Genomic DNA, 25,095 nt, shown 5'->3' with positions numbered 1-25,095 from the left:
ATAATAAATATTCTTGTGTTTCAAATTACGAAACAAACAAATATTTCTAATTTATTGTTCTGATTTAAATTTCTATAACCGGAAACTGTAAGAACTTTTAACAAGCCCACCCACAGAGTAATTAAAATTAATTAATTAATGAACAATTATAATTAAATAAATATTCTAAATTTAAACCAACACGCAAATAAAAATTAAACAAAAAATATTATGACGTACAAAACTTGTAACGAAAAAAACAATTCGTATGGGAAGTGTTTTTAGTCCCATTAGTGGTTAACGTTAAATAAAATGGAGTTTAGCTAGTTAAACATTTTATAGAGCTAACCTCTGATGTAAGTTTAATGATTGCATGCTATGAAATTTCTAATACTATCGATACTAGTCGCCGCTTCCTGGTCGACCTGATAAAACGTGGACAGCTGAAAGTTTTTTTTCAAATACCGATACACCTGGTAAATGGAATTCTTAGTGGTATTCATTACTGACAGCGACAAAATGTATCTAAAATGCTATATATTAACTTAAAGTTGTATAGAGATGATTACTTATGACATAATTAGGCAATTTTCTCCATACTGCGATTTTAAAACTACTATTATTACAAAACCTTTTCAGAAATTCGGCATGGCAATCACTATTATAAATTGTAAAATATAACAACCCAATACAATCACATTCAGATTAACAAGAAAATGATGAGTGAAAAGGAACGCGCGACCTCGTCTCTGTCATTGCGTCGTAAACGCATCTTTATTGTAATGAAACGCTATCAACTGTAATGTTGCACACTTAAGTAGCCGACACACCTTCGAGTAAACTCAATATAAATATGAGTACGTTATAAATTTACTTTAAGACCACATGCTGCGATATGAAAGACAACTTGACAACCGACCGCGCCATATTTGAGATGTAGAAAAATCCTAGCTTGTAAGCTAACCTCTCTTCACCTTTGCGCCTAGCCTAGACTCTGGCTAGCGTACATGTAATGTTATTATTTCTTCTCAATCACGATTAGACAAGTCTCTGTGAAATTAATAAAGAAATAAAAACGTATTTAAATATATAGTAAAAAAAAAAAACAAAAAAACTCGAAGGGCGTAAGTATTATGTAGAAATATAGAGATATATTATTTTTTCCACAATCCTCGAATTTGAATAAAATATTGGTGTTGAAAAGAAGACAGCCGGTGACAATTATCAATTTGAAATGCGTCGTTTGTATTAATTTATTTACACGTAACCGGTCCGGAAAAAATTACGCGCAAAGGAATGCATTCGCGCCAGAATTTCGCGCCTCTGACGTCACGTTTGCGCCATTTTTTGCTGTAATTCGGCGTGTTATTAAATTATTTACAGTTTGAAAAATTCGGCTTAATGCCTCTAGACCTCGGCACATCCTATTACTACGTTCTTGAGGCTTATTGTGCCCAATGACCCGTAACTTGTAAGCAATTTAAATACTGTATCGAATTAATTTTATCATAGACTATTCTGTAGCAATTTGATATTATAAATTCAGAATAATTTGTAGACTTAATATTTTGCTATCTATAATTATTAAAACATGACCATTAAAAGATAGGTCGTTAAGTGCTCTTTAAATGAAACTGCGTCTTAAACATTATCGCTTACATGTACCAATGCTTGGCAATAATTTGCTAATTACCGGCAGACGAGTTAAACTATGATCTCTGATCATTCCTCTACCACGATACAATTTCTATAGAATTACTTCAGACGTAACAGTTAAATGTTTTACCTTGTCCGCCAATGTGAAAGTTTCATTAAATTTGTGAATTAATTATAAAATGTATAATTTATTTGCAATAAGTACCTACTTTCATTTTTAGTTTATACTTATTTTAACAATTATATTACATCATTAACATAATGCTAACTATTTCAACATATAAACCTGAAAATAATGAGGGACTGGACTAAGCGCAGTTGGATTTTGATTCATACATAAATTATAAGTAATCGAGTTCTCTGTGAGGGCAACGAAAGGAAACTTCGACCTATCAATAGATGAGTCACCAATCGAAGGACAAATCGATTTCTCCGGATATCACCGAATATTAAAATCGATTGTAATCGATAATCGAATGAGTTGCCTAAATACATTCAGTAGTAGGTTTATGCAAGTGAACGTTGGTTGCGTAACAGTGCATTCTTGCTGCGATATGCGTAAGCGCAACTGAAACGAAGCCAATCGCACTTTCGCGTTTGTACGGTATCTCGAAACGATCCGATGTTATTTGTTGCGATTACCCTGCGAGTTGAATTTTATCGATTTTAAATTGGTTATATGCGTGCGAAATTATTTTTTCAACATAATTTAGTTAAGTAAATACGATAAACTTTGAATAAATTAACGGCTGCTTTTCAACCGACTTCAAAAAGGAGGTTTACAATTCATAGCGTATTTTTTAAATTTTAGTTACCTTACAACTCCGTCGTTTATTGACCGATTAGGATTTTTTTTTAAAGTATTTCTACTTACTTTCTGAATTAGCACCGACTCCAAAATTGGTAACTCGCGTGTAATATTAAATTATTTTTTTATTTTAGTGGTTTAATTTTTTGTTTTAAAGTTTTATTATTATGTACCTATTTTTAATATTTTTTTTACATTCAATGTCATTTTTCGCCTTTAAGTCTTTAAATTGGTTTTATAATATACTTATATGATAATTGAAAAGTCCAATAAGGATTATATTATGAAGGACCCGTATAATTTCATGCACGATTGTTCTCAAAATGTATAGCGATGATATTGAAATATATATCACAATATTACATTTAAATAAATTTAAAACAATATGGAATTTTACGGTCAATGTTGAATTAATATAACGGTCACCAGTTTTAAATATATGCTTTAATTCATATCTTAGGTACAAGAGTAAGCAGAAGTGCAAGTTTTGCTGGTGGTGGATATAACCTATATCCGCCCGGATAGCGACCACTGTACACAAGGTGTTTAAACCCGCCATAGTGGCCCACGTGTGTTGCGTTCCGGTTCCAACAGGCCGGCATAATTGTGGTGACTGTCAAGGGGTAGTCATCTCTCGTCAGTCGACATTCTATTGGACCCCACTCCACTTACCATCAGGTGCTGTGGGGTCACTTTGCTGTGCGCATATGAAAAAAAATAGGTGCCTCAGGGTTCGATTTTTTTATGTTTTTTATGAAAAGTTTTACTAAATTCAATATCAATATGATTCAAATCCAACAAATACCTTATAACTCATCGACTGATGCTTCCTACTTTCGCTAATAAAACTAACTATGGGCATAAACAATACAATTCTACGTTACAAAGCTATTTATTATGATTGCTATAGTCGAAAACAATAACATACTTCGCTCATCTTCAACGAATCAATTCGTACGTCAATAAACAATACACATAACCCATAGTACGGTAATTTCAACCTTATGTCTATAACAATAAGGGTGACAAAGAAAGCAAAGTATAAATTGGTGAAAGTGTAAAACTGACGCATTGAAAATGTCAAACGCCGTGTGGAATTTTATGCGGCGGACGATTTCCTCTCGATACCGCCATTATCAGCCATTGTTAGTGGCCATTACATTTTTTACATACTGGCCGTTTATTTCTCTAGAAAATGATCAGATGTGTGTGCAATCATTAATCTCTGTAGCACCATTTTTATTGATATATTAGTATAGGTTTATAGCTGTTTTCAAAGTAAGTATTTGACGCTGCATCTTTTGAACCGTTCATTAACGGTGAAACTTTTGAACTGACCTTTCTTCGTTTCGTCATATTATCTGCCGGTTTTGAAAGGGGTGATGTAGGGGGATCATCGGTTCAGACGGTGGCACAAGGCGTAAAATCCTAGGCAGACCACGGGCAAGAAGTGGACGCCTCAAGTTGTATTTACTCTGACTTAAACGTCAATCATTCATTTTGCATATAGAATAACATTTGTTTGCAAAAATGTCGTAGGATATATTCATTATGGATATACATTAACACTTGTTAGCATAATGCCGCTGGTGGTAGGATATATTTTATATCCGCCCGAATAGCGATCACGGTACACAAGGTGTAAAAATCCGCCATAGTGGCCCACGTAAGTGTGTCGCATTCCGGGATCAGCTTGTGTATATCCGGTGCCAACAGGCCGGCATAATTGTCTCGACTGTCGAGGGGTAATCATCGTCAGTCAGGTGCGATGGGGTCGTTTTGCCGCGCACTTATAAAAAAAAACATAGGTTGTTGGCGCCTGAATACTTAACTAAATCAGGCCGGGCATATACAATTGTAAAAGGTAACATTTGCAAGACTATCCCGCCCTTACAACCACCTCTACAAGTCCTGTAAGCCAGGATCAGCAGTAGCACGCATTATGACACCGAGCGGCAAGTCTCAGAGAACACTAATTAATCTATTATCTATAACGAAATGATTCAAATAGAATAAGGAATCGGAAATATATTTTTACTTGCTCTTGCTGGCGACTTTCCGCGTGAAGGAGTTTTCAGGGATAAAAAAAAGTCCCACTATGTATTGTTCCGGGATAGAAAGTAACATATAATCTTCCCAGGGTTTTAAACTATCTCCAAACCAAAATTCATAAAAATCCGTTCAGTAGACTTTGAGAAATTCGATAACATACAGACAGAGAAAAAGCGACTTTGTTTTATAATATGTAGATAAATAAAAGGCAGCATTCAAAAATGTTAATTCCAATGTATTTATAGTTTTCACTAACAGTTAAAAACATCGCGGTCGTCGCAGCCATGCCGGCGGCGTTCGGAAGTACCAAAACGTGTTCTGGCGACCGAGAGACATCAAGAATCCAAACGTAATGTTATATTGCTAGTTCCGACATCAGGGCGTTGGTAAGGTCTACGGACGCGTAAGTAGGTTACCTGGTGACGGTGGACGTGGACTGCTTTTAACAAGTCGGGAATGTTTGGAAGAAATCAGTATTTAGCCATTGACCTATGATAATGATGATGTCAAAATCTACCTGTGTAATATCTGTATACCATTCACTTCGATTCACTATTCACCCATATTCTACATGTATTTAACCAAAATAGTAACATGCTGCTCGAGAACTGAAATCCTTTGAATAAATACGAAGCGGTATTATATAGTGGTAATGCTTAGAAACAACTTTAAACAGTATTTATAGCGTACTAGCTTTTGCTCGCGCCTTCGATCGCATTTAACAGTATTCCTGGTTAAAGGCCCTCTATATTTTTTTTCTGGGATAGAAAGTAGGCTATGTCCTTCGCAGCGCACGTAATGGAATTTCTCATAAAGAATCAATTATCCCCGTTTCTGCAACATTTTTCATTGATGCTCCGTCTCCTACAGGTCAAAGCCAAGCCGATAAATGGGCTATCCAACACTAAAACACTTTTGCAATTCGAACCAGTAGTTCATGAGATTAGCGCGTAAAACAAACAAACTCTTCAGCTTTATATAAAGATAGATTAGCAGTATGTATAGCCTTTAAACAACTTTATAGTTAACCTATGAACAAACTACACAAAAAGGCCGCGTTCACAATTGGCAGCGAGTCATATTTTAGGAGCCTCTAACAAAAAAAAAATCGTTACAAAATTTGAAAATAAATCGTGTTCCAAACCCACATAAATATTTCCGGGTTTCAGGAAATCCGAAACGCAATAGTTTATCGGAAATTAGTCATACAACACGCGAGCGATTAGGGGCTTGTGCAAAAACAATGCCTAAATAATTTACATTGTTATCAGGCACGTGGATCGGCCTTAACCCACAGCGGGGGCCTTCGGGTGTTATCACAACCAATGGACCAGACTCGGTCAGCTCATGGTTCTGTATATTATCCGGCCCCTGCTTAGTATTGTCTGAAAACGGAGAAAAAATTGATTGCGAAGATTCGATGCGAAAAATAGTACAAAAATAAAGAATGATATTAATTAATTTAAAATGTAAAAAAAGTTTCACGTGCGGATGCGAGCTCTAACACCAATGTAACACAAATTATATTTTACTCTATTATAATTTTAGATATAGGCAAATTTATTAATTTTTTTACCTAACATAAAATTAATAAAGTTGAATAATATTATGGTATGTAAAAAACATTTTTATATTTAAATGGGTATCGCATAAAATTTATAATCCGTATATTAAATATTTAATTATATTTTTCAGTGACGAAATATCGTATTTCTTTCGGCCAGTAATAATATTGGAACACTAAAAATATGAAATTCTAATTAGATTTATGACTTATCGAAATATCTACTCATTTATTCGTCGATCTTTATCAAATTGGCTGTATATAGTTTTAAAATCGGCAATAATATATAAATTTAACATCTGTATGATGGCAAACTGCATATTATCTTCTGTATTAATGTATATCAATATTCAATAGACAAAGTAACCATGAGAATAATATATTTTTATCATGACAATCAACATTATTTTAAAGTCAAAAATAGACGTTTTGATATCTATCTTTTCGTATATGAATTAAGTCAAATTTATTTTATAAATATTTATACGATACATCACTTTGATCTCGATTCTCTAATTGGAGATGAAATAAGTTTGGAGATATGATTTCTATGCATAAGATAAATCTCGGCTTATCAAATTTTTTTTATGAGCCAGCCAAAATAATAAAAAATATAATTTATAATCGCATTGATTACATGCTTTATGCTAAAAATCACAAAAGCCAACATAATTGTATATTCAAGGTTACGCGATCCGGTATAGATAATGTACCAAATATTTTTAGGTTATAATGTAATGCGTATAATAAATAAAAAACCTAAATGTAGCTGTATTTGATGTGGAAACTCTACTGAATAACATAACCTGACACTGACTCAACGACATTGTTATCGATTACAATCAACTTTATAGTTTATAGTTATAACCAATAACCAGGGAGGGTTAGGCTGACAAATAAACGATAGTTTTAGTTAGTCCATTCGTCGGTCTTTGACGTAATGTAGGGTACGAAGAAGACTAATCGTTTTTGTAGCATGTACAATCACCCAGATGAGTAGCTGGACTATTTCATAACGTCATATTACCTAAACACTTTTGAGTTTTGCGAAAAAAATATTTTTCTTCACAAAAAAAAAATACTTAAAAAAATGTTTCAATTGAGCTGAACATGTACAGAAACGAAAATATTTCTAATGAAGTTAATGAGAAGCATTTTAAAATTTTGAGTTTGTTCAGTTACTTTTGACGCTGACTGTGCACGGCGCAACACTGGACCATTATAAAAAGCTTTTGAGTCTATTTGTTTATAAAAATATCAAGTATTTTGGATTTTCCAGCAGATTTATGTAACTCTTATGATTTCTATGTCAGGGCCTGCCGGCAGTGAAACCGAGCGTGCTCGTCCGAGGCGTGGCCGTAGGTGTACTCTTTGTTAACACACCTAGTATTGTTACTCACGCGAAATGCTATTGTCTAATTGAGTGTTAGGTGTGTATGTTTACGGTGGCTGCTCTCCTAAGCATTTGTTTTGATGTTATTGACATGTGGTTTGGAGACTGTATAATCTTTTATAATTGATACTAGCTCTGATCGCCCGCGTGAAGGAGTTTTCCGGGATAGAAAGTAGCCTATAGCCTTCCCGGGGTCTTACACTATCTCCATACCAAATTTGATGAAAATCCATTCAGTAGATTTTGAGAAAATTGATAATATACATATAGACAGAGAAGTGGACTTTGTTTTAGTCAAAATGGTATGAATTGGTTAATATGGTTGAATACAAACTTCTGATTATGATTGATGAACCGAATTATTATTTATTGTCAAAATTTTAGAATTTTATTTTTCAATTAGGGAAGAGGAAAATTTGTTTATCATTCATTTTAACCTTTTTTATTTTATTTTCTCTTCGTTTTTCCACGCAGCTTAGTTTACCGATGGATAAGAATTGGCAGTACAAAATAATGAACTAATTCCATTCAAACCAGAAAAATAGTTGCAACTTCAACTGGCAAATGGGTCACCTAATGTTTAATGTTATACCACCAGTAAACACCGGCTAAAAAACATGTACGCTCTATCAACCTCTTAGGAAAGCAATATAAGGTCGAAGGAAGGGCGGTCATTCAATTTTCCGCATATCACAAGAAACCAGCTGTCACTTCAAATCATCTTACAAACAGTGGACTTACAGCTATCACAATTGTAACTGCGATAAAAATGTCAAGGCACCAACCACACATTTCTGTAAAAATACACAGCGGGGGCTATGAAGACTTGGCTTAGGCCTTAACGTACTGACTTTCATTGAAAACACTATTTATTAATGACTAGGCTGTATAGGCTTGAACCCTTTACCATCCCACTAAAAAAAACAAAGAAGCTTGGGTTATTTTTTTATCTTCCGGATATCAGTTCTTACCAAACGCAACTAGCTGAAATTCTATGAGTATTCCCATTGTTAGCACATTAGGTATATTATATTAATATATTCAATGTGTTATAGTTTTATTGTCTCAACAATTATCTTTGTATTTTTTTTTGTCACCATCTGTCATTGGGTTTACAATTATAACTGAGTTTGTAACTTGGCCTCAGACAAGTATGTTTATAGCGTGGTTCTATCAAATTAACTACTAATAACATTAATTAGTTCGTCGCGTCTGTTTCCCAAGAGTGTAGTTCCTGAAAACTAATTCAAATGGTTTATTGGAGCAGGCGGGAAAGCTAGTTGACCTTTGCAAGTGGCACAATGGCGTCTATTCTAATATTGAAAGTATGGAACACAATCATGGCTGAACGCAAATCAATATATTATATGTGTCTCTTTTTATAACTAGATTTCAATCCCGGCTCTTTGCGAAAGATCTTTCGTGAAACAAAAATTGCTCCACTCCAAAGAGCCAAATCATAATAAAATACCACTTCGCATACTAATTAAATGATAAATAAAACTATATACATAATCAAACAAAAACTCCAAAGCTATTAAGTTATTTTAGTGCTAATATTTTTCAAGCATGATTACATAACTTAAGTCATCTGGTTAGTGCCTTTGGCGTTCGCCCATCTGCCCGTTGAGGCTGCTTACCGCCTTGGGCCATCACCACTGTCATTTCGAAAGTAAAGAACTACGACTTTATACTTATGCTTAAAACTACATACAAAAAAACATATTTAAAAAAGGAATACATGAAAAAACAAACTTTACAATACTTTTTGATTTTCGAATTTGTATAAATATTTTTTTATAGAAGGCGTAAGGAAGTAAGTCGTTACTTCCATTTCCACATAAAAAAAGTATTTATCATATTAATTACATAAAAAATATTTAGCTACCTTCCTTAAGTTATATTGCCCGAGGTGTAAAGGGTTTATAAAATTGATACGAATGTACATTATAAAGTGGTAATCGTTCCTTTGAGCCACTTTGTTAATCAAACCATTGCAGGGATGCATTTGAGTAATTATTTTTATGTAACTATGTGAAAAATAAATGATTACTGGTTGAAATTATATAAAAATGGGTAATAAAAAAATATGAAAGTAAGTTGACTTAGATCTATTTTATGCTGTATATGGCAATAGCCTTGTCCCTTATCACATCAAGGGGCGGAAATAATGTCTGTGGGCTGTAACTTCAGTTGTATCTTTGCCTACCCATTTAGAGATGGTTGCGTGAGCTTACATAATATTATGTACGTAGAATGTATTATTATTAACTTACATAAACTAATAGACGAATAATATGCCGATTATAAAGAGTAGATTAAAATATCGATGAATAAAATAATCTTTTAGTTTTTTATAATTTGTTGAAGTTAAAACTATTCAAAGTAATTATTCCAAATACAGTCTTATATTTAATTTTCAAAACCAGCTTCATAAAAAAATAATTTATGTTCTTGTTAAAAATCGCTCAACATTTACTCTCAATGACAGCCTTTTATGTTGTGTCGTTTAAATTCTTTTAAATATGAGCCCCGTTTCGTATCCCTGCTGCGTACCTGTTATTTTCATGAATATATTTATCACATCGGTTATCGGTAGGCCGGCAGCTGCCAATACAATAATTGTGAAGATTTACAAAAATTTGCATACGTAACACAGTGTGCAGCACGCAACGCACTCCCTGTAGATTAGCGCATCCTGTTTCCTTAATGCCAAATTATTGTATTAGCGAATTAATTTATGTTTATTTATTGTAACCCCGCGGCGATAGTTTGCGTCTATTGAAATATCGTAGCGGCTGAGATTGAGGGAAATCCGCCACTGTGAATGAACGGTGGTTTGGAAATTACAGGGTTTATTATGCTCTATGGATTTATTATACTTAAGGTGAACTATCATTAGGTACAATTTCCTTCGTATAAAAACAGCATTACTTGAGTGTTACGCGCGTGCTCTTTACAAAGTAATAATTATAAACAAACAGTTTAAATGGGACAAGAAGACATTATCAATGAACTTTTAAGACGACCATAGTTTAAAAATAGAATATTTTTTCGTTGGAGTATTGCACAGAAATGCGTCGACATTGTTACAATGAAACTGTAGAGAAGTGTGTTCTTCTTCGAAGTTTTTACACATGGGCACGTGTTCGCGCACAGAACACGGCTGTTTTCCGTGTATTTTCTGCTTGGCTGACGCGGCTGGCGCGGCCGGCGACGGGCGGGCGTGCGGCGGCTGCGGGGCGGGGCGCGGACGGGCAGATGCGCCGCGCAGCGCCATCTCTCGGCGCCCGCCGCGCCCGGCGCCAGGTGCGCGCTGCCCGCACCGCGGCCGTCGCCCGCCTTCAGTCTGTCGTCACGCGCCGCCGCGAACACACGTTATTACGGCCGTACGCCGCCACACGCGACGCGCGCGTTTCGAACGTAGTGCACGATCCCGCGACCGGTTCGCCGCAGCCGATGAGCGACCAGTGACATCTCGATATCTTGTGCTGTGTGACTTGCAGTGAAACGCTCAGTGCATTTGTGCGAGTGATGGATTACTGCGGATCTTTCTTCGCCGAGTGCTGACGACCGTCGGGCCTAGAGCCGACGCGTGTGCCCCGGCGCCGGCAGCCCGGACGCGCCAGCATGCGCGCCCCCGCGGTGCTCGTCGCCCTGCTAGGGTTTCTGCCCCAGGTACAGACACCGACACTCAAAACCGCGAATCCCCGTTTGTTTACGTTTCGCATCGGCGTAATCCAGTCGAAAACACGTAGTTGGCGACGTTTCACATAAACAAGGCAGTGTGCGGCGCCCGAGGCGCGAGGCCGACCCGCGCGGGTCGCGACACTCACTTTCCCACGAGTGCTCGCGGGCCGGCAGATCGTCCTGGATAGTCGGGAGCGAGGGTGTAGGTGAGCGGGCGCGAGTCGTGACCGGCCGGAGCGCCGCACCGCCTCGGCTCCGCGCGGAGTCGCCGCGCCGCTGTGTGCGTTCAGCGTTCGATACGTTTACCGAGCAAACATAGTTATAAAGAAAGTTCAGGTTTTAATGCGACCGCCGCTCGGGGTCAGCCGGGTCGCGAGCCTCTTCGTTTTAAAATTAGATGCATTCCGAGGCTTCTCGGCGGCTACGACTCGGAGCCCGCGCGAGGAGCCGCCGCTCGCGCCCGCCGCCGGGAATAACTCTTCCAGACAAGTGTCACAAGCAGCGCGATATTTCGGGCAGGGTTAGTGGTCCGTTCTAGTTCACGCGGCGGAACCCTCGGCCCCGTGTGTTGACCGCGGCTGATCGCCGATCGGACCGTCCGGCACCATCACAACACGCTATCGATGAGAACCAGTAAAATCACACAAGACAAATGCCACAGTAATAGGTCATCGCCCTATGAACCGGTCAAGGTTATTTGCCCTATGGTAGGTCTCGTCCCCTAGACGTAATATAAACTCACCGGATTTCATGTTCTCACGCCATTTATGACCAAAACTATCGAAGTGCATTTACACTGAATAGTTTCAGTGAGTCGTCTCATTAAGCTAAAAGTATAGAATCAATCAATCAACTGGATCCTCCACGAACGCCTGTCCATAATTGTACATGTTTATATCTGTACAAAGTAACGTTTCAAAAGCAAAACAAACACGAAAGCTCATACTATTTATCTTAACGTCGATTCACACACGACTCGGCGCTCGATATTTTCTTGGTTGATTGTTCTTGTGTACGCTACGGTGCATTTTCCTAACAAACCATCTCTGCCTAACTGGGTAACGTAAATGACTGTTACAAACCCTAACTAAATGTCAGGGCGCGATAAAAAATCGATACTCCGGGCGGGTGACTTTTTGTTCTCCCACATTGTTCAGCGGTGTCGCGAGTCGCGGTACACGAGGGAACATTTCCCCAATGTATGCGCCTGCGCAAATGGTTATTATACGCGGACAAACCGCGCGCGTACCGTTAATCACAAACACGGTTTCATTTCACATGGTGCTCACTGCTCGCGAATTATAAAACTGGTCCACTAGAGAACGGGAATCGATCATCGTCCCGGCTCCATCCGTGTGATGTTCATGCACTTTTTATTATTAAAGCAAGCCTGTTTTATTGTTTGCGCCGGTCACTCCGGGCGGGTTTAATTAAATAGTGTGGGTCCGCGCATCGCTTCTCACACTTGCGTATGTATCTATATTTATTTATAGATATGTGCATGTGTGCGTGCGAGTGAGTTTTCAAGGCGCTATAATACATTATGAATGAAGTCGCGTTGTTTCATAAAAAAACGGTATTTTGCGCACCACCGCACCGGACTGGTTTATCTCGCCCCCGGTCGCGTCTACGTGACGACTAACCAGCATTGATGTAATTGTCAGAGTCAACTTCTCTCTTTATAACTAATGCATCCGATCGGTTCGTACTGCGTGTATTCTTTATAATCTTCCCCACGTGCAGTGTGATCGAATCGTTCGAAATTTAAAATCGCGTGATCGCTCGACCGTCTGATAGGAAACAACATCGGAAACACGTTCACCCGAAAACCGCAAGCTATAATTTCCAATTTCAAATAAGAACGAAGGTTGCTTTTGTTTGCATCGAGAAATTATCGAGAGGATAAAGTCTATTAAAAGTAATTGCATCCTCATTCGCGCCATATACGGGAATAATGTTTTCACAAGACATTGTAGACCAGCGTTTGTTGGTTGCGGCGTCTACCTGTCGCATATCTAGGACATAGCATGTCATAGCCCGCACGGAACGTAACTTGTGCGTGTATGATTGCGTTACAATGTGATATAATCGATATATTACAATTTTAGGTGTGTTCGCGTCGGTGTGTGGCGAACTGTATTGCGCTTGCACTCGTAAAATAGGGTTACCGTTACATTCGCGCAATTGGCATTCTCGCAGTTAAATGTTTAGCAAACTCAGTCATTTACAACACAAAATTGTTTAAAACCGTCCACTTATCATTCTAAATGCATAAATTAACCATAGCCAGGTGGAAATCCGTTCAGAATTGCTCATAAAAGTTGTCAACATTATTACCATGGTTGCGAGCGAGCCGTGGCTGGCAACCCTACACGCGTCCCACATAGCTCCCCAGCAGGTGCGGCCATATTAATGGCAACTCTTAAGAACACCAACCATCTGCTTTTTTCATAATTTACACGAGCCGCGAGCACACGAATTCTAATTGCCTCCATGATGATTTAAAGTTCAGAGACGAGGTCGTCGTCCAAGTTAACTGGCACTTTTAATGGCCAGTTTTATAGTCGCAATCGTCATATTAAAATGCTTATTGACGTTTTAGTGTGACAAATGAATGACTATTTCGCTATGAGGCTTTTATGTAAAATTTTATTAAGTTAGCAATACAGTTTCTATGTAGGTATTATGAGAAAGCCACCAGTTCACGGTCCAATGAATACGTAATAATAAAATTATACAGACAAAAAACGTAGTCTTGTCATTTTCAAACCTCCTTTTTACTAAATAAAAGACATGAAAGGAATCTCATTTGTACGCAAAAACGTTGCCAACATAACAATCCCTTGAGAAACGTTTAGTACATTTTCATACCAATTTGCGTTTGTTAAGCACTTTCCCAACAATTACTTTAATGTCCGAAAATCAAACCGAAATACAATCACATTTCCACAATGGCGTACAATAAATCCTATACATGACGAAAATAACCATTTAAATATGTGAAACTGTTATAATTCTTGTTCATTGTCCAAAATGGGTTTTGTTCTATGTGAACCGTCCCAATTATGTATGAAATGTGTATAATCGTTGCCTTTTTAAACGCTTAACTATGTGAAAATTTAAATTCGTCTCATTGTGTGTTGAACGCGCGTAATCGTTTAGATTTAGGAACGTGTTTGTCAACCAAATGATCAATTACATTTCCCCCTTATTTTTAGCGAAAAAACGGGGGAAACTTTATTGATATTATTAGTAAGTTCGTAACTTCCTATTGTGTGTTTGTTTTCTATAAACGAAATTTATGTTTTACGAACTTTAATGAATATTATTTACTCACTTTTATAACTTTTATTACGTACTATAAACTGCAATCGTAAACGGCATAGTTAATTTAGCGCTTAGTTCATGAATAAGGTACATAAAACACGTCCGTAATACCAACCATCTAAACTCATCTACCAGCCAATCTCAGTAAGTATTCGCTCGTTCGAATTTCGAAATTTATCGGATGCCGCGTAACTCAGCCAGTAACCTTCTAATTTAAGGTTCCATTGTTTAGTGGCAGTGCAAATTATTGAATTCCTAAATGGGTAAATGTGTCATGTTGGTATCACTGCGTTGCACAACTGCAAAGGCATAGCGGAGAGATGAGTCTAAGTTCTAACAAACGTGGGCTGAAAGTTAAGGTCGACGGTATGAATATTTGAAGTGTTAAATGAGCGCGAGGGCGTCAAATTAAAAAGTTATTTGACGCTTCTTAATACGTTTGCTTATTGAAATTGCGATACAATAGGCGATTAGCGGTGTATTAGCGTTGAATACCGGTATTACATACACAACTGTTAAGAAACATTGCATTTTAAATTCACTGACAGCTTGAAAGATAATCGAAAAGAAACATTAATGTAACGTACACAATCATCCCGGCGAGTGGTTTACACGTATAATCCCAATAACAATTGAAGCAAGAAGATCTGGTTTACGATACGAGAGAGGAAAACGACTCGTCAGATCATAGCGCTCCGCGCACCGACGCACGAAATCTCAATTCCCTTGTGCAACACACTTAAATAACCGCAAAATGCCTTATTATGCGCTTTCCATATACGTTCCGGGCAATCTGCAGGCCCTATTACGTTGCAAACTCATGATTCTCCATTAATTTCAAATTCCAGGATAAGACCGTTTTTAGATTACCTATCTGCCTTGACTGCAAATCAAGCTCTCGCATAATAAATATCAAAATTTATTATTAAAAGTCTCGGTAAGTCTCTTTTGTGTCAGCGCAGCTGCCAGAGAAATTAACAAAAGAGAATCGCAACTTTTGTCGCGCGCGAACGTTATTTTGCCCGCTAAGTCCTTTTATTTGGTCTCTAAAGAGATTCTGTGAAACGGAACACCCTTTTGTGAAAGACGCAATTCTCCTTCTTCACAATGACGAACATTAAAACTATTCAAAGATGCGTCTAAGAAATCTGTTATTAATTACTATCCATCAGCTGTTAAAGAAGATTTTAATAACAATAATAGCGTTCACTAAAATTAGTACGACAGGGCATTCTTCGTGAAACGGAACGTCTCCGCATGTGTACTAAACGCGCGCCATATAATAGAAAAAAAAATCGTTCAGGACGATTCTAAATTTAAATTTGGAATTGCGAATTGATGCACTGGCCACAACGTCGCGCTATAATAAGACTCTGTTTGGATGTTTATTTTAACACATTTCGCGTGTGTATAACGGGAGAGATGAAAAACATTCCCCTGTGTTTCATTATTTGTGTTATTTTTAGACTACGCTCAACCTGCTTCGACGAGTGTTTACTCTGTTCGCTTACATACAATGGAGTTCACATTATTACTCCCTTATTATCTTCGGCCCTAGCTGCAAGTGACGGGGGCATATCAACCGTGACCGCCTGCAAGATTTGATCGGCTTAATGTTTTTTTCCATGTATCATTTTGACACGGCAATTCACATAAAAATAAGTCTGGATTGAGATTTTTATGCAATTCAAGATAATAAAGTACACTCAATATATTAACTGAAATGGTATTGCGAGACCGTCGATTAGGTATTTAAATCAATTTGGATGGTTTAGTTGAAGCTCGAGCCGGCGCAATTAATGTTACATGCCAGTGTTACTTTCCTTTCAACGTGTAAAAAAAAAGAATTTTGATGTTCACGACTCGTAACGTCGAATGCATTAAACGTGAAGTTGTATGTTAAATAAATTAGGCACACAAGTAATTGATTACTGACGTACAATGAAAGATGGTTACAATCACCGACACAATCTTACGAATTATCCCACTATATTACAATCATAATGTTAGCAACACACGAAGTGTAAATAAAATTATCTAAAAGATAAACTGCCAGTGAGTTACGTTATAACATACTTTAACGAAAACGCTCGAGTTTCTTTTTAAACATTCTAATTTCAAACTATAATAACTTCTTTTTAATTACCCATCTACAAACATAAACAAGAGCCAGCATTGAATTTAGGATTCGGAATTTGAACGACTATGATAAGTTTGTTTTATTATTTTTTTATACTCTAATTAGAGGCAATGACAATGAGGTCGTAAAGCTTTAAAGTTAAATAAGATTGGACCACATCAATCAGCCGGTCGCGGCGTCAAATCCGCCCGCAGACATAATAAAACACAACTTATTCGGTAGTCGGCTAAGTATTATTTAATTGTTAGTCTGTAGCCGCCTGAGGCACGGCCGAGCGCTCGCATCCCGTTTGTTTTGAAGGCAACATTTTTAACTTCCCATAATTTACTACGAATTGACAAATATAGCCAATGGATTGACATTAAAATATTATGCTACCAGTAATTGATTTTATTAAATTTGTAAATAAATTTTGTCAACGGAAGCCCTAGAGGTAACTATTTCACCACTGGACTGTTCAATATCGTTAATCAAGACGCATGTAGGTTAGTTATAATTAAAAGTCGGACATATTTATTAAACCATAAACAATACAGAGCAGTAAGCCGCAATCGATCAAAATCGGTGCTACTATAACTCGTTTCATAAACAACGCATCAAAAAAGGGGATGTTTGGAGTGGTGCGTATATTTTTTGCTCCATTTTTTTCCAGTTCCGCTCGTACCTGACGACCACGTGCATGTGTGAAGTGATATCGCTCGCCGTCCCTTTCATTTGCATATGATCTGAGCGAGACGGCAATTGTTTTTCGCGTTTCCAACCCCCGGTTGTCGGCAGGAAGTCGGTTGAAATCTGGTGTATTTTTTTACCACAATATAAACGGTGGTAGGATTCTGACGTCCCGTGTGTTATCTCAAGATAACATGATTTGAATGGATCATTGTTCCCATACTTTCACATTTGACAGATTTCGACGATAATACCCTCGCCGCGTGGGAATGCATCCTAATGGAATTCGTAAATGTAAACTCTTAACTTTATTGTACAGTAACTATCTAATAAAACTATCAAATAGCCCATCAGGATCGTTACTTGGTCGTAAATGTACGGTTTGTAAAACTAGGTACGAAACAAGTAATTATTGCTCCGTCAAACCTGACTGACGAACCAGAATGACGCATGATTATATAAAACAGAAATTATCCGCACATCACTCGGCATACGTGAAATAATAAGTCATCCATAATAAGTTTAGAATTCAAGTCACGATAGTTTTTAATGAGAGCCATTGTAAACTTTTATGATAGTAATTTATTGTTGTACACTCCACTAAATAAATAATCAATTAGTTCGAATATAGGCAGGAAATGATTATTTTATCTAAAGACGTAAGACATACGCAGAATAGAAATTGAGAATGTCGTTATTTAAATAATAAATTGTATTTGCTATCGCTAAAGTATACCTTCGCTTACATTAATATACAAAATATTTGTTTCCTGCAAGCCCTTAGCAGAACTTCTACTCACCACATCCTTCCGAACCCATAGAAACTTATAAAAATTATTTCGACATTGAAATGCAGTGGAATATGTACTGTCTACTGACCCCAGCGGTGCCAACTGCACATTTCATTAACGTAAGGGTTGCACACCCTGGAGGGCAACAAAAACCAGTTATTATTATTCATAAAACTATAAAAAAACGCAAGGGAATTCAACACGAATGTCGATCTATCAACTGAGTCGAAAATATCACGTTTTTTACGGAACAGTAGTATGGGCATCGTTTAAAACCAAGCGGGGGTCGTCGATATTTGACAGTGCGATTGACTGAGAAAAATGACGTTGTCATTTTTGACGTCAACAAAGCGTCGAGTTCGTCCTCCTTACTGTCAATACGGGTGGCAATAGTGAATCGGATGGTGTTCGAATTTTGAAATAATGTGTTTTAATCGGAAATTGAAATTGGATTATTGTGACGTTTTCTGTTTTTAAATATTATTTTATATTAACTTATTCAAAATGACTACATTATAATAATACGTAATCTTAAAAATATTTAGGTTTTTCTTAAATGACCCTAAATTAATTAAGTAACTATACAAAAACTTTTGTTTTAAATGTGGTAATATTGGTCTCCCGCTAAGTTAAACAAATGGCCGCGTTGATTACGTTGGCACTGTTCAGGTAAGGGGTGCTGCGACCCCTATACGCGACAGTCCAGTAAAACCGTTACTCAGTCAATGGAACATGGCCAGTTGTGCAAATAGGGACTGATCTCGGGGAACGAAAGCTGTACTGTCAAAATGATCCTGATATATTGTCACTTAATATTATTATGTTGGCACTATATTTATGTTTTTAAATTGAGAATTATCTTTTTTCTTTCTATGTATTACGTTGTTAACTCAATAGAATAGGTATATTAATTTAAATTCTCTGTTCTAAAATGTTCTTTTTCTCTTCCAGGTGCTGACGTCTGGTTCCTTCGAACTTAGGATAAAAAGTTTCACGAACTCGTTGGGTAGGTTAAATAGTGGCCAGTGCTGTGATGGTTCCTCAAATAGTGACGCGCCGTGTTTGGCGCCGTGCAGGACTAAATTCCGCGTGTGCCTCAAGATTTATCAAGCTAACATCGACACCACGTCCCCGTGCACCTTCGGGGACATGACCACGCCGGTCCTCGGCGGCAACTCGCTCGACGTGCCCAACCTGAACGTTGAGGGATTCAGCAATCCCATCGTGTTCCCCTTCGACTTCACCTGGCCGGTAAGCAAGTGTTCATATTATAATCATAACTGATTACTCCTCGTCGCCGCTGGGGTCACAAACACAATCCTGACGTTTCACAAACAAAACAACACCTCATTAATATCCTAGGCAACAGTAAAATCAATACATCGTAAAAGAAGCATTAAGTAGCGGCGCAGCATCAATAAATCAGTGCCGATGCGAGAGTTCAAATTCCAATAATCCACGCGAGTAGTGGCCGGTGGGACTGTGCGCCGGTGGGCACGCCGCGCGGCCCTTATTCGTACCTAATAGTAAAAAAGAAATTAAGGGATTCAATATTCAAATTTGACAGAAGCGATGACGATAAGAACAGTTGATGGTTTAACGAGCGAGCGCGTGGGACGATTACATCGTTGAATGGTTCATTTTTAATTAATTACGACGTAGTGTGCGCGAGCGCAGCCTTCGTCGCCGCGTTCCCATCTTCACACGATTAGAGCGTAGAGGCCGGATCGTGATTCAATATTGTAATTACAGGTTATTTATTTACAGATTGCGCTCAGATCTATCTCGATTCCAAGGATAACGGACGTCTTAATTGGAACTTAGTTACGGTTGTTTCGCTCGAGCGTCGGGCGCGGTGTACACGGCCCCGTGTGGACACAAGTTTCGAGTGCTGTTTGTATTTTGTTTAGCGGCCTGCTTCAAATGTCGTACCGTCTCGTAATGTTTGAGCAAACATACGCTCCTAAGCCCGCTTGCACAAGCCCGCACCATCTGGAGAGAACGATTCGGCCAGGTACCGGGCCCGCCGCGCCGGCCCGCGCAGATCGCCCATAGACGAAATTTAAAACTTTTTTTTGGCCGATGGATGCGCGTCCGGCAACTGGCACTATCATTCCGTATGAATTGGCGCTAAATTGAAACTTCCTGTTTAAATTCACATAGAGCTCTCTATTGCCGAGACATGTGTTGACATGCGATCAATTGAGCGAAAGCGATGCGGAATGAAGTGTTTCGTGAGTGACAGTTTTAAGCCCTCGCCAGCCAGCGCTGTCGGGTTTACGTCATATGCCGTTTGACACGATCGGGTTCAGTTCCCATATGCTACGATCATATGCCGCGACATTCTAAAGTCCTCAAGACATGCGCCGTTTGCACGCTGCATTTAGACAACATAAAACCTTTATGGTTTCGTTTTTTTCTTAAATTAGGTCATCTGTCAGCCAGTTACAAAACTAGTCGTGCAGTGAACGAATGGTAGCCAGTATTGAATTTGTGAGTTTAATACACTCATCTAGCCGTCATCGGGGATAATATTTTGTAACTCGACGCCTTTCGGCTGATGCTGTAACTCAACCCCGTAACATAAAACGTAAACGCATCCGAACATTATCAGATCTCCGACGAAATAAATCGGTGCTAGATGCCCCCGGCGATAATGGGTCATGAGCATATTAATTTTGTAACATCCAACTGAAATTACTTGTAACAGTATAAAAAGTATCAGTTAAAGATGGCTCACTCGAATGTAATCTCATTTGTATTCCGTCTCGGCGGTACTTCATTTATTTCACTGTTAAACAATTTGTGTTTGTAAGCTATTGTAATGGCTTTAAGGTTCGCTTTACACGTGTAATGAGAATGAGATAGTGTCAGTTATTATTAAGGCGCGTACACACGTAATTTAGACTTAAAATCCCGTTACGCAAGAGGTCAAAAACCCTTAACGTTGGGGTTGTATTTATGAACGGACCCATTCAACCCTAAGATCCGTTATACGTTTTTAAAATTCTTATGCAACATCGTAGCACCTGCTTTAGTGCAAATGTCAGAGTGTGTTTCCGCGCATGCCCAAGCGCCTCATAATGATGACCGTGAACTATACTTTTTATGGATTAAGCCTATAGATCCGTATTGCGTGATGTTACTCATCGACACCATTGTTTAGTTATCTCTTTCGACGGCTATTGTTAGGCAATTACAGAAATCAATAGCGAATCTAATGTTGGGTAATGTTGAGTGTCCAACATCGGTTCCAACACTTTATTCATGAATGTCGAAAAGATTATGTACATTTCAGTAATTTTGATGTATAGCTTATAAATGTCAAAGACCGATTAAACGTAGGTATTAAATATTTTTCGTGTGAATTAATTTGAATATTAAATAACATAAGAAAAGTAACACGCCATAAAATAAAAGTGCGACTAATGACTTTAACAAGCAGCACAGTAACGCAAACAATGTAAACCAATACAATAAAGCCTCAAAATAATTTAAGCAAGTCACTTTCCCACAAGGCTTACGAAGGTCAGGCGATGGGCTCGGCCACAAAAAATGCGCCCTAACCCACTCCTACAAACTTAATACTAACTTGAATAGCCTTATTTGATTAGCAATTTCTTCTTTTTCAAATAAAATTAACAAATTATTTTAATATATTGCCAACACAGCAATGTTAATCTTTTTTTTCTTGTTGATGCCAGTTTGCTTTTTATTAATTTGAATTTAGAACCCATTGAAACGTGTTAAAAAACTATAGGTACAAAATAATTTTCTACTTACGATCAAGATTGTGGATATCGCTAATAAGTTAAAGAAACCAATTTAATTTGCTAGCAACAAAAAGCAAAGGCCATTGCCTTGAGTAAATAGCGTTTCATATATAAAATTATAATCATGAAACTGTCGGCGGAAAGTGTATTTTTTCACCGCCATTTTTATCTAGAACACGAAAGAAATTAATCCAGTTATGTTTTACCGTGGGACGTTAAGAAAAATCTTCGTCTTTTTACTTAATTAAGGTTAATGAAGTCACAAACGCTGGTCGCAGCCATGTTTATGTATTTTTACGTGGTCAACGGAGCGTTGAGAGAAGCTCATCATTGTGGCTAATCTTCCCCTTTCGTCGGACAAATGAAATCGTATGTAATTAAACACAATGTTACTCGCATGGAATGTACGATAAAACCTATTTAATATCTACAACAATATCATTTTCCATCATCAACTAAAAGAAACTAAATGTATCGCTTCCGTCTTCAAGACGTTTATTAAAATAAAGATGTTTATCTGAACGCGATCACATGACTAAGATTTTTAAAGTTGAAAGGTAGCCGAGTAAAGGGATCTCGTTAACATAAACTACTAGTGCCGAGTACACAAAAAGCTCAGTGGCCGTTTGATTAATGCATTTGTGTCGTTAAGTGAAGAAACACGCGTCTTTATTGTGGAACAAGTAGACTAAGCAACGGCGTAACTAATTCTAGAGATTGTTAGTTATTTTGCATGTTTCGTAAATAGTTTCACGCTCTAAATAGGTTGTGGCGTTCGAATGAAAGTATGTGGTCTCCTTGCGCGGGCCCGCGCGCTGGCGACATACGAATTCCGCGTTCCATTTTGGAAAAATTAAAAAGTACAGGTGTTGGGTTCGCGGAAAGTAACGTGGCGGCGGTGACGTCACACGGGATTCGAATTTCAAAACAATAGTACGGTAATGCACGGTGCGGGTGCGGCGTCGACCGCCACAGCGACGTTCCATAGTTCCATATCCATTGTCGCGTGTGAACTCTGTCAGTTCTTGCGTGCAATAGCGGCGCATCAACATTAGAAAGTAATTAACGATCCGCAGCGCGTCGCGGGTACTCGCGTAAACCCACACCGACACCGAAACTGGAGGCTCAAATGGTAAATAATTACGTTAGAATCGTAATCGGTTACTCGGCCCGCATTGTTATTCGGCCGGCGATCGCGCGTTATATAAGTTTCCACATCGAAAACGCGTAAAACCTTCGCACGGATCGTCGACTTATTGCTACATAATGTAACGCGATACGTACCGTCGGACGCTTTGTGAACCATAGACGGCGCAGCTTCCGTCTACCGAGTTTTTATGCCGAGAGTGCTCTTAATAATTTCCTTTATTTCAATCCGCTCGCGCCGGTATCCTCTTAAAATACTTACCCCCACATCCGCTTCTTTTAATAAAGTCCACCGAAGCTAAGGAATGCCTCGCCGATGTTGTACCCTCTTCTACGCCGTCTTTTATCTCTCTCCTTTCCGACGAGCGGCAATTAAAGAAAAAAGCATCGCGAATGAAATTCCACGTAAAAGTAGTCGGTGAGCGAACGATATGCGCCATTACAATACAACTTGTAACGCGATTTCATAAGTTTCAAATTTAAACAATCGGAGCGTGTATAATTACTCGGGTTGCATTGTTCGGAGCCAGTGCACAGGTATTCAGCAACCTATCAATTAACCGGCGCGGGGCTTCTACTTAATCCGCCTAAATAAACTAACCCGAACAATAACATAATGTAACAATCACTTTGAGTGTTAAAATAACACTAGAACACGCTCATACTGTCCAGTCATCGACGAGAAGATAGAGAAAATAAGCTAATCAGCCCGTCAATAGACAATAAAATTCGCTCTGCTTGTTATTACAGTCTCGAGGTGCGTCGAGTGCAAAGAAAACACTGCTTTTTCAACTGGACGGTCGTTTACGGTCAAGTTCTGACATTTTAACAGCGTCTCTGTAACATTTACGGCCGATAATAAAATTGTTCAAAGAGCCCGATTTATAGTGCTGGCCGAAATATGATTAGCTCGCGCATAGGTTTTTTTGTCTACGGATCAAAATACTCGGATTAAAAAAGTAATTGGTGTGTGTCAATCAAAATTCAAATTTGAATTAAGAATGACCCGTTCTGGTCGCGTTCCAAAATTAAATTCCTCATCGGTATTGGTGGAACCGTTCCATTTTTATTGGTGCGCGACGCCGCCGGACCGTTTTCACGTGTGATCGCAGGGCGCGACGAGCCCTCAAATCTGCAATGAAGAAATTCCTAGCGTTCCTAAGTTTATTCATCACACGCGCCCCGCTTCTAGGAACCGTGCGTCGCTGTGCGAGCGGCTCACATGCTCCGCTCGTATCCGCAACCTCGCGAATAAATCGTCGACATTATTTAGTATGGGAGGAGCGCCGACACTTACGTACGTACAATTACCTCGACGAATTTATGGACGTGTCAAAGGCCGATCATAGGCTGGGAACCACCGCCAGCGAAACTGGCATATTAGAATGACTGAGTGTTTTGTATTTGTCAGCTGGATCACCCACGAGCAACATCTCTGTCGCGGCGGACGTTCTCATACACTTGTGTTTGTACGAAATACATTTCCATCCAATTTCCGTGTTTGGAATATAAACAGTCAATTTTTCTATTATAGACGATATTACTCATCACGTTGCCGCCTAGTTTCACGGATCAGGTATGCAAAGTGGATTAAATAAAAAACAGATAAATATCAAATAAACGAATCACGTCGAAACATGTACGGGAGGACTGTTCGCGTCATTTTCTAATAAAATCCGGATGAACTGATCACGAGATTGTTTGTTTTTAGTCGGGTTTCGGTTTCAACGTACCCTTCTCAGCGCTTATCAGATCCACAGCCCGGCCGGGCACCTCTACGAAATTTGTTAAATCGATGTTTATTTTTTTAATTCCTTAATGCTTCATTCAAATCGTTCCGTTGTTTATGGCCGACATTTTCATTTTTGGAATTCCTGGTGCGCCGTCGTCGGTCGGTTCCATGTGAAAATTAAAACCACCTTCGTTTTTCACATCGGCCCGCCGAGAGTCCCGAATGCCTTTTTCGTGTGCTTTTTGTTTCGCGATGATCGTAATTGAGTGCAATAAATTGTTAATGTCCAGCCCGGCGACGCAAGCGGACCGGTCGTTATAAAAACTTGTTACCACTTCATAATGTTTTTCTAGCGTTTCGTAAATCGTCACATAC

General features: G+C 38.5%; 1 protein-coding gene across 1 annotated transcript in view; it reads left to right on the top strand.

Moving 5' to 3' along the window:
- The first annotated feature begins 10,811 nt into the window (after positions 1-10,811).
- Positions 10,812-25,095, top strand: part of LOC115444451 (neurogenic locus protein delta) — a 32,781-nt gene continuing 18,497 nt past the window's right edge. The window contains exons 1-2 of the mRNA XM_030170233.1: positions 10,812-11,130; positions 19,021-19,320. Coding sequence (XP_030026093.1) covers positions 11,083-11,130; positions 19,021-19,320 — 348 coding nt within the window. The 5' untranslated portion in view covers positions 10,812-11,082. The remainder of the gene's footprint in view (positions 11,131-19,020; positions 19,321-25,095) is intronic.

This window comes from Manduca sexta, chromosome 6, assembly GCF_014839805.1.
Source record: "Manduca sexta isolate Smith_Timp_Sample1 chromosome 6, JHU_Msex_v1.0, whole genome shotgun sequence".
In the NCBI taxonomy this organism is placed as follows: Eukaryota; Metazoa; Arthropoda; class Insecta; order Lepidoptera; family Sphingidae; genus Manduca; species Manduca sexta.
Note: the sequence above shows the minus strand (reverse complement) of the source record. Positions and strands in the feature narration are given on the sequence as shown.